A 10,831-nucleotide genomic window follows, 5' to 3' on the forward strand; every position below is an offset into this window, starting at 1 on the left:
CAGTGGTGAGGTGCAGCTGGAGGGACATATGGGTTTAAGTTGGGGGTGGGATTACATCTGAGATCATTCTTGCTTGCAGAGATGGACTATGACGTTCAAAGATGACACGAATAGGAAGAAGGTGGAAGATGGCCTGGAGAGGTGCAGGTATGCACTGGAGAGAAAAGGAATAAAAGTCAGCAGTGTGTGAATGAGAGGGAGACAGGTGTAAGAGTGAAGGAGGAAGAATTTTAATACTTGGGGTCAACCATCCAAAGCAAGGGAAAGTGCACAAGACATGTGAAAAAGAGTGCAGGTAGGGTGGAGTGGGTGGAGCGAGTGGATATGGTTGGTGTAACAGAGGAGGTGATGGGAGCAGAAAAGAAGAGCTCCTAACTAAAATAGCTGTCTGTGTGCTTTTATCGTGTTTTAACGCTTGCATAAATAACAGCAGCTGCTTACTTTACTATACTCTGCGCTCTCCCGGCCATCAGATCCTTGTCGCTGATTGGTGCCAGTCGCCGCACTACCGCTGCACTGCGCCTGCGCTGTGTCGTCACCACCTCTGCTTGCAGCATCCGCCATTTTGCAGTAATTTAGTAATCCCGCTGCTTCCATTCGTTGTGCGGCGCCAGTAAACACGGCTCTTTGAAGGAATATTATTATTACTATTGCAAGCTGAAGAGATATTTTCCCGTGTCTTGCGATGGCTGACCCATCAGCAGATGTGGAGGTGCCGGAGGGTGCAGAAGTGCGCAAACTGTCGGAGCTGCGGGTCATAGACCTGAAGGCCGAGCTGAAGAAACGAAACCTGGACACGACGGGCGTGAAGAGCGTGCTATCAGAGCGTCTTAAAAAGGTCTGAATTTTACAGTCCCTTAAACAACCAGTCGCTGAATAACAATGCTTAAAATGCACATAAAGGCCTGCATTATAGAAGTTTAGTTTGACGCTCACACAGCCGCAAAATTTCGAGCTTATTACGCTACGAGGCCGTTGACCCTAAATGTATGCTAAGTGCTAGCATGCGCTTGTACCAAATAACTCGCTAATGCCGCTAATTTGCGTGCATTCACCTATTTGACGTGTTTTTTTTTTATTTCAACTGTTGCTTAAATGTACAACCTGTAAAGCGTTTTTGCCGTACTCTTGACAAACAGGCAATCGAGGAGGAGGGTGGGAATCCCGACGAGATTATCGTCGCTCCGGAGTTGACCCCCAAAAAGGCCAACGTCACACCTAAACGCGCTGCCAGAGGTAAGGTTTGCAGCAAACTCTTAAAACAGCATGTTTTCCGTTTGTTGCTGTGCCCGAGAGGCTTCTGCAAGGCAGGTTGTATTTCGTGCTTGTGCAGCATTCGTGAACAATTACGGTATTTCGTTATAAAAGAAGAGTATAGCAAGAGCAAGGGTAACAGAATATGCGTGGGAGAGATTTAGACGCCTGGCAAAATCAGGTGAAGACTAAACGAAAGTGTATTTTCTTTAGATACCAAGCAGGAGAACGATGAACCGGAGGATGGCACTATGGAGGAGGATTCCCGCGATGGCCACGTAAGTTTATTGATAGGATTATCTTGCTTTTCCTCCAGTTTGGATGCTACGGCTGATGTATTTAAAAACGTCTTTGTCTCATCAGGAGGATAATCAGGAGGATGAGCATGAACATGAGAACATGCAGGACATGGACATCCTTGACATGAACATTCTGGATGAGACTGACAATGACAACGGAATACCGGCTGAAGATGACGAGTATGGAAGCGAGAACTTTTACAGAGAGGACGACTCGGGGATGAATGAAGAAAATGACTACAGGGCACTCGAGTCAGAAGAAGACACGAGAGGTCCAGAGGTGAGAGATAATACTAGAAACCTGTCTGCTAAATCTTTACTTGTAACTCTGTTTTAATGTTAGTTTATTTGAATATATTTTAACAGATGGATGAATTTGAGATGCTGGATAAGGATGAAGATGCAACATTTTCAGCAGCCAATGTGGTAGGTTTACTGACAAGTATTTCTTACGCCTGCAGAGCCTGTTAAAACACGATAACGTTTTGAACGAGACATAATTTTCTGTGTTAAAGGCTCAGGATCCAGAGGCTGACGACACAAAAGAAGAAACAGGTACTGTAAAAAAAATTGGCTCATCATAAGGTTGAGGTGTAGATGTGCAGTGTTAAGCTTGAAAATGCAAACACTTTGTTTAGTTTCAACCAACAAGAGAGACTGGAAGCCCAAAGGGAATTGCTGACTTGGTGTTGAAATTTGTTTAGCCACATATGATCTTTTCTTTGTTCATTTGTAAATATCGGTCAAGTTACCATATATCTTCTCACACGCTCACGTGACTGTGGTTAACAAGTTGATTCACACTGCCAGCAATTCAGTTTCAAGGTGAGGGAGGTTTAAGCTGTGCAGGTGATTGTAGTGTTTCTAGGTTGCCACGTGAAGGTCAAGGCAAAGAAGATGCATCAAGATTTGTCAACTCTTACGACTTTTTAAAGACGGTGAATCATAAATCAGCTGGATAAGAAACTGCTGGACTTGAGCTGAAGGTCTGCTCACTACCAATGGACGCTGGAAAAGTCTCAAAGGCTGAAAGAAGATGGAGTTCAGCGAGCCTCCGGTGTACTGCTGATGTTGTGGCTCTCTTCAGCACTCTACTCTTTGTCTGTCTTGGATCAGGTGAAAAGAGTGAAGTGGTTGAGCTTGAGAAATGAGTTTTAGCCCCTTTAGTTGCTCGGTTGTCCCAACAGCCTTTGGGCCCTTTTCCAGTCTCTCTTTAGGGTCATCGTTTTAATACATAGTTCTAAGAGCACAGGCCAGTGGTCATGACGTTCCTAATCCAGGCCTTGCCAGTTCCTCGTTAACCATTGATGTGTTTCAGAAGTGATTAAACTATGTGCCATTCTATTCCTGTTAAATCCGTAGAAAATGACAAAGTAGCCGGGTCTTGTTTATCTGAGCCGCATAACGAAGATCAACACCAGAGCCACGAGACGAGCCCTGAAGAAGACCAAGGAGCCACCGCCGGAGGGGAAGAAAGTGTGTCCGACACAGGTGCCCAGTCCAACGTGACTGCCGCTGGAGATGCGGAGGGCAGCGGGGATGTTGTGGGGACTGATCCCAAAGAGGTTGGGGAGGAACAGAACGCCCCAGAAGAGACACTTGACGGTGAAAACAAAATGTCGCAGGCTGTTAGTGTAAGCAAACAGGGCGGCGAGGTTGAAACTGTTGATTCAGAAACGGGGGCTAAGAAGGTTGAGGAGGATGAGAAGACAGAAGAGAAAGCTGCTGCGGATTCAGCCTCGACACTGAAAGAGTCCTCTTCTGTAGAGGGCGATGATCAGAAAAAGAGGTTTGTTGCTTTCTGTATACTAGAAACCAAAAATGGTTATCTCTGTTGCTTTGGCCCCTTTGTGCTAGCAAAATTTGGATGCTCTTTTGGAGGTAAAAACGTTTTGTACATTTGTTTTGTTTTGGTTCCCCCATTTTTCATTCCTTGCACTCACCTGTCCTACTTTATTATCCATTAAAAACCTAACTATTCGGATTGCCAGAGGATATAACTCCATTTATTCGCCAATACATCACTGCACTATGGTACATGTTGGGTTGATCGCTGTAGGCAATGAGAGATGCTATATAACAGAAATACAAACATGTGTGCCAGAAGATCGTGGATGTCCTCGCCAACATCCTCACCGTTGTAGGTTGATGGCTTTTTTTTCCCCTTCTTCTCTAGCTCTGAGGAGAAAGATGGCAAGACCGAGTCGAAGGATGAAAAGGGTGAGTAAATCAAATGGCTTCTTTGTCTTGGTGGTCTTGTTTTCAGTGGCTGTGTGCTCATTAATTTTATGGTGCACATGTGTAGGTGCTGGAGCTGGGGCCGCAGCAAGCAGCAGCAGGAATCTGTGGGTCAGTGGCCTCTCTTCCACTACCAGAGCGACTGATCTGAAGACGCTTTTCAGCAAATATGGCAAGGTTAGTCGATTAAAAACGGTCTCTCACCAGTGTCACCAGACAGTTACTTTCTGCATGGACGCAACAATAAATATTTATGGACTTTATAAATGTCCTGCAGGTTGTCGGAGCTAAGGTGGTGACCAATGCCAAAAGTCCCGGTGCTCGCTGCTACGGGTTTGTCACCATGTCATCCACAGAGGAAGCAACCAAGTGTATCAGCCACCTTCACAGGACCGAGTTGCATGGCAGGATGATCTCTGTGGAGCGGGTGAGTGTGGGGAGAAGGACGGCTGATTTTAGTATTTATTCTACAGTAACTAACATTTCATCTGACAGTCTGATCATTTGGAAGCAGCAGTCTGTTTTCTGTTTAGTTGTATTGCAATGCCTAAAACTTTGTTAAACTGATGGTTGTAATCAGGCTAAAGTGTTAGCTCTAAATAAAAAAAACATGCAGTAAATAAAATGGTTGGAAATGGCAAAGATTAGAAACGATCTGAAGTAATTAGAAAGCTGTAGAGAAGGCAGAGGTATTTGTTTCTTTAAACACGCTGATGTTGAGCTTGGTCTTGTGAATAAACGTGTTCCCGTTTAAACATTGCAGGCTAAAAATGAACCTGCGGGGAAGAAGCCAGCTGACAAGAACGACCCCAAGAGGTCTAGCACTGACAGGAGACACTCCACTGACTCCAAGTAAGACTGCCAGACCGTTGACTTGTGTTTGAGTGATATCGCTAAAAGTGCCTCTTCTGCTGGGAAAATTTGGCCCAGTGAGGTTTTAAATATCACAGGTGTATTTATATTTTTAGCATGCCATGTGTCTGGGTAGTTTGTCAGACATTTAGCCCTTTGTATAAACCAAGATAAGGATCAGGTTGACTGTTCAATGATTTCTGACAATATGGATGTTTCTGCAGGTCTGATGGAAAGGATGAGAAGTCTGAGGGAGAAGGAAAAGATGGCAAAGGTGTGAGATGTGTTAGAATTTCCACCTGGACATGATTTTTAAAAAAAACAAAAACCCTTTATTACATACTTGACATTAATAATTTTGATTGTTTGACAGGACGAAATGAGAGGACTGTAGTTATGGACAAGTCCAAGGGAGAGCCTGTTATCAGTGTCAAAACCAAAAGCAAAAGCAAGGAGAGGGTAAGTAATGATTAATGACCCTGTAACTGCCATCTCCCTCTTAATCAGTGTTGTTTTGTTGATGCATGAAGTGGTTAGATCATGCCCGTCTTCACACTCTTCTGCTCTTTCTTCAGAGCACCAAGAGTCGGGACCGAACTTCTTCGAGTAAGGAGAGGAAAGACATCTTGTCATTTGATCAGATTAAGGAGCAAAGGGAGAGGGAGAGACAAAGGCAGAGGGAGAGGGAGATCAGAGAGGTCGAGAGACGCAGATTCACGTAAGGATCATGAATACAGAAATAACACTTAGCCCATCATGGAGCTTAACAACACAGAATGTATTCATAAAGACGCTTCTATATATTAGCAGTTAGCTGAGGTTTTGATCGGATAATAAATATCAGCTGATTTTTCTTTTTTCATTCAGTGATCGCAATCGGGAATTCCGACCTGACCGAGAGCGTGAGCGCATCCGTCTCTTCCGGGAGAGGGAGGAGCGAAACCACTTGATGAAGAAGAGACACTGGTTGGAGGTATCGTCACATGACTCCTCTCTGCCTCCAAATATGCGTCCTTTGGTACAACTCTCAATCCGATGCACTCTGCACATAATCACTACATTTTCTTTCATTCCTCCCATATAAACACTTCTCACCTTAATCCCTGTTAGTTCTAAAAAATGTATGAATTAACTGTAATCAAATGATTTCATTTGCAGGCTGAGAAGCAGCGCCTCGACGCAGATCGCATGGAGCGTCAGTTCCTGGAGCGTGAAAGGCTACGCATCGAGTACGAAAGGCGGCGAGAGCAGGAAAGGATCCTCAGGGAGCGCGAGGAGCTGAGACGGCAGCAGGAGCAGCTGCGCTATGAACAGGAGCGGCGCCCCGTTAAGAGGCCTTACGACATGGACGGCAGGTACAGTGACGTGTGTGTGACACTGATGCATGCTGCGTTTATCTGCTGGATACAACTCTGCTCACTGGTCGATCCTCGTGGTTTTTGTGGTTCCTTTTTAGGAAGGATGACTGGCCTGATAAGCGTATGGCCATGGATGACCGTTACGGCCGCTCAGACTTCGGTCGCTATCAGGATTTTGATCACAGAGAAAGGGGACGTTACCAAGACGACATGATGATGGACAGGCGGGACAACACCCGTAATATGGGTGCTGACAGAGATGGTCAGGTAAGAACCCTGCATCCTCCCCCCAGATATTCTGTTAGAAAAAGAAACACCATGAGTTACAAAAAACCCCACAAATATTTATTGTTGGCACCACCCTGACTCCTAAATTCTGCATGTTGAAGTCTAGATGTGGAACATGCACACCGGCAAAGCCACTTAAGTTAAATAAAACACAGTTGAGCTGAGCACTGCAGCTTCACAGGCCTGGCGTGTGGATATCAAACACGAGTGCTCTTTAAAGTGAGCTCCCACAGTATTGATATGTTGTTGTGGTTCAGAGCTTTAACTAACAGCAAAAGCCACTAAACGCTGAACTTTTAGTGTGTAGAATATGTAGCGTCTGCATGTGAGAATATAGAAATTTCAGCGGTCTTGTCCTTTTGCAGCACTTCTCAGAAAGACACGGCAGAGACGGCAGAGACTCCTGGGGTGGAGGCTATGACAAGCGCATGAATCCCAGGTGAATATCACTCTATGTTGGCTTCTTTTCAAGCACAATAAGCAACTTTTATAGTCCACTAATGCCGTTTTCCTGTCTTATTAGGGAGGGCGGTCGTGACTGGGATTCTAACCGTAAGATGGATGGAGACAGACCCTGGCAAGGTAGGTCAACCTGCACTTTAAGGTATTAGCTATAAAAGTGCTGCTGTCTTAACTTGGATCTTTCTTCTTCTTTTTTTAATTCCAGGTCGGGATGGAGCTATCCCAGGACAGAGCCACATGACACGAGGAGGAATGGCTGGGTGAGTAGCTTCTGCATTCAGTCTTGTTTTGTTTGCAGCTAGCCTCGCTGGTTTCACAACAGAGCTGATGTCGGTGCGTCTTTGATTTCAGAGGCCGTGGCGGCTACATGAACACGGGAACATCTCAGTCTCTCTCCGGAGCGCTTAACAGACAGAACCAGCTGATGCAGGGCAGCGGGCTGCAGGGCGGAGCTTTCGGCCGCCGTTACTGATGCCTGTCTGGAGACGGTTGTGTAATGATGTGGTTATGTTGTTTTTGTAAAAAAAGAAGAAGAAGAAAAGAAAAAAATCATTTTTTTAAAATCAGGATTATTTTTTTTCCTTTTTGGCACAATTCCCATCGATTTTCGATGGAAGTGTGTTTATCCTTTTGTGATACAGTGATAGTGTATTTATCATACAGCCCTACCTTGTTTGTACATCACAGCTGTTATGCATCCGCAAGTTGGCGTGAGTGTGTGTGTGTGTGCGTGCGTGTAAAATAAATTCAGATGTTTATTAAACCCTTTTCAGACATGTGATATGTAATATTGCTGGCTTCAATAATACATGGATGTTTCTAGGTTTGACCTAGACAGATTTCCACATTTTTATTTTTTGTCTTTTAAGGACGAGTGATCAGGATGCTGATACGTTGTTGCCGTCAGTTCAATGAAGAAGAGCGCATGTCTGAAAGAGGCTTTAGACGCCTGAGTTCCTGGACCTAACCTCACAAGCCTCCTTTCTGTATCCAAGCCCTTAGAAGGTTTTTTTTTCTTCTTGTTGTTGTTTTGTTTTTTGATGAAACTTTATTGAAAATAATTTGAGAGTTTCAGGTTCTCGTCATTTTTAAAAAGATGCTCAGTGAAAGTTTGTTGCAGATGAAAGCGTTTTAAAATTAAATGTCACACTTTTTTTCTCCTTGCTTGTAACGTTTTTGTTTTTCTAGTTTTCCTTTTAGACTTGTGATAAATTCTAGAATTAAATGTGTGGTCGTGATTCAAATGTCTTCCTAGTTTTGTGGATGTTTTTAAAACCTTTTCTTCGCCGCTCGGTGGCACAGAAGCTCGGGCCACGGGTATAAAACTGCACAATGCACATGCGCATTATTTTTGTCAGATTTTTAGAGATATTGTGGCATCAGTGGTACTCGCTTATTTAGCTTTTGCAAATAAAATTGCACCAACAGTTACTGGACATGGCAGTGAAAATGTCCTGTCCTAGTTTATGAAACAGTCCTCGTGGCTCTCAGAAATGAAGCGGTATGAGGCCTGATTATTATTAAAGAAGGTTATGAATGGAAATTAATACAGATATGTGGTCAGAAAAATTATGTCATAAAACAAGCTTTGACGCCTGGCTAAAATGTGCATTTCCCAACTTGTTGTTAGGTGAAACCTGTCGACCTGAGCAATCAGAAGTTTTCAGAGCAGCGTTGTACACTTTGCAATCATTTTAGCAACCACCAACTAGGAGGACACTCAGGTCTGAGTAACTGGGTCCTTCACTAGCAAACAGAACAGTTTTACTGTTGAAATTAATTATTTTTACAGGAGGAAACCCAAGTTTTTGGCTTTTTTATTATTGACTGGATTCATACATATAACCTAAATGGATAGTGGTATAAATCAAACTATCAAATCAATTCAATTTTATTTATACAGCGCCAAATCACAACAACAGTCGCCTCAAGGCGCTTTATATTGTACAGTAGACCCTACAATAATACATACAGATATAAACCCAACAATCATATGACCCCCTATGAGCAAGCACTTTGGCAACAGTGGGAAGGAAAAACTCCCTTTTAACAGGAAGAAACCTCCGGCAGAACCAGGCTCAGGGAGGGGCGGGGCCAACTGCTGCAACCTGTTGGGGTGAGAGAAGGAAGACAGGATAAAGACATGCTGTGAAAGAGAGACAGAGGCTGTGTCCCAATTCAGGGTCTGCACGCTTGAAGTACGCATTTCAAGTGCGGTTACGTCACCACCACTCGACGACGGCTGTCCCAATTCGAAGTGTACTTCAAATGCATACTCCAAATGCGCCGTCGATTTCCCCAAATATCAAGCGTGGTCCGGTGCACGCTTCATGGTCCCATATATCCCACAATTCATAGCCCGGCGGTGGGTGTGGATAATCTTGCCGCAAAATACGGCAGAAGGAAGCGGCCGAAGAGGTTTTTTTTTTTCCAAACTTTATTGAACTTATAAAGCGAACAGTCAGTCATTCCAGTTCAGTTCGTACAGTAGACATACAAGGCAAATAAGAGTAACAATATACAGTACAATTAAATAAGAAGGATAAATAAATAAAGGATAAAAAAAGAGAAAAAAAGGGGGGAATGTGACAGACTTCATAACAACTTTGTACTTGAAAGTTGTGACAGCTCATTCGTTAAACATTTCTGAATGAATTTCAATCAATGATAAACCTTTTTTATTGGAAGTTAATTTAAGAGAGTTTAAGTAATATTCAGTTTCAATCAAAAACAAATTAAATGATGGGGTTGAGTTTTGAAATTTTCATTTATGTATGTGGAATTTCCCTAATAAGATGGAGCGGCCGAAGAGTGAACTGTCAAAAGTACTGAATATGACGTCACTTATTTATGTGCGAATGTTTAATAATTAAAGTCAGTGATATATGTATATATATACATATATATATATATATATATACACATACATATATATATACATATATATATACACATATATATATATATATATATATATATATATATATATATATATATATATATATATATATATATATATATATGTACACATATATATTAGGGGTGCAACGATACACAAAATTCACGGTTTGGTTCGGTTCGATACTTTGGTGTCACGGTTCGATATTTTTTCGATACAAAAAAAATGTTCATGCCTTTTTAATTTGTCATTTATTAAAATTATAAATATATATTTTAACTCAAAAGTACAGTTTTTAAATTTAACCCTAACCCTTGTGCGTGTTTTTTATTTTGACAGCGAATGCGCACCTGCGAACAGTTATGTGCAGCCCTGGTTATTTAGCTCATCATATTGCAGCCACAGAAATTATTTTGTCCATGAAACCATAAAGCTGCACTTTCTTTTTGCCTTATAGTCTGATTTGTCATAACTTTTCCGTTTTGTGGTAAGCTTTTCTTTGGCTGTCACTTCTTCACCCTGACCTGTCTTATTTGGCTCAGCAGAACTAAAATATATATCCTGCTGCTTTTACACACACACACATAACGGTCAGCGATTCTCTGCGCGATCAACCTCTCACATGTTTAAGCTGCGGGAGATTTCACTTGTCATGTTTGCATAGTAAGCTAACGATTGATAAGACGATGTCAGAGGAATTGGTGCACAAATTATCATCACTCACCAATCAGTACTGTCGCTCTCTATACACAGTTCGCACGATTGCAAAGTGAAAGCAAAAAACAAGCGCAAATTCAAACGCGATTTCAATATGTCACATATTGACAGTGGCTCACCGATGCCAATGACATAATTACCCAGCTACATTTCCGAAAGAATGCAAAAGCATTGACATATATTTTTCCTTCCTACAATAGCCCGACGGGCAGGGCAGAGATAGATTTTGGTAGCCCGACTGGAAAAATCGCTAGCCCCGGGACATCGGGCTAGCGATTTTGCGAGCCCTGTATCTGATTGAGGAATCACTCATCTTTGGAAAAGAGAGTTTATTACAGAGAAATGTCTCTTTCCAAAATAAAAGCTATACTATCCGCTTCTTCTGGGCTATATTCTCAGCAGCATATTGTAGCGGGTCAGGGCTGTTCGGGGTTCTGTTTGTACAGTTATGTTTTGTTTATGTT

The 10,831-nt window shown here is 42.7% G+C and overlaps 1 protein-coding gene across 2 annotated transcripts; it reads left to right on the plus strand.

Annotated features, from left to right (window-relative positions):
- The first annotated feature begins 552 nt into the window (after positions 1 to 552).
- safb (scaffold attachment factor B) lies at positions 553 to 7,999 on the plus strand. Of its 2 annotated transcripts, none has more exons than XM_040052974.1 (21): positions 553 to 838; positions 1,140 to 1,236; positions 1,468 to 1,532; positions 1,618 to 1,833; positions 1,920 to 1,979; positions 2,069 to 2,108; positions 2,916 to 3,342; positions 3,730 to 3,773; positions 3,859 to 3,968; positions 4,069 to 4,218; positions 4,555 to 4,643; positions 4,868 to 4,917; positions 5,017 to 5,102; positions 5,219 to 5,361; positions 5,511 to 5,661; positions 5,802 to 5,998; positions 6,100 to 6,268; positions 6,655 to 6,728; positions 6,813 to 6,871; positions 6,957 to 7,011; positions 7,103 to 7,999. In XM_040052974.1, the coding sequence occupies exons 1-21, from the start codon at positions 686 to 688 to the stop codon at positions 7,221 to 7,223; spliced, it is 2,556 nt and encodes an 851-aa protein (XP_039908908.1). In that variant the 5' UTR covers positions 553 to 685; the 3' UTR covers positions 7,224 to 7,999. The 2 variants fall into 2 exon arrangements, with proteins under 2 accessions (XP_039908908.1, XP_039908909.1); XM_040052975.1 differs by having other exon boundaries at positions 554 to 838; positions 5,511 to 5,616.
- The last annotated feature ends 2,832 nt before the right edge of the window (positions 8,000 to 10,831 follow it).

This window comes from Simochromis diagramma, unplaced genomic scaffold (genome assembly GCF_900408965.1).
Source record: "Simochromis diagramma unplaced genomic scaffold, fSimDia1.1 OVJJ01000419.1, whole genome shotgun sequence".
Classification (NCBI taxonomy): Eukaryota; Metazoa; Chordata; class Actinopteri; order Cichliformes; family Cichlidae; genus Simochromis; species Simochromis diagramma.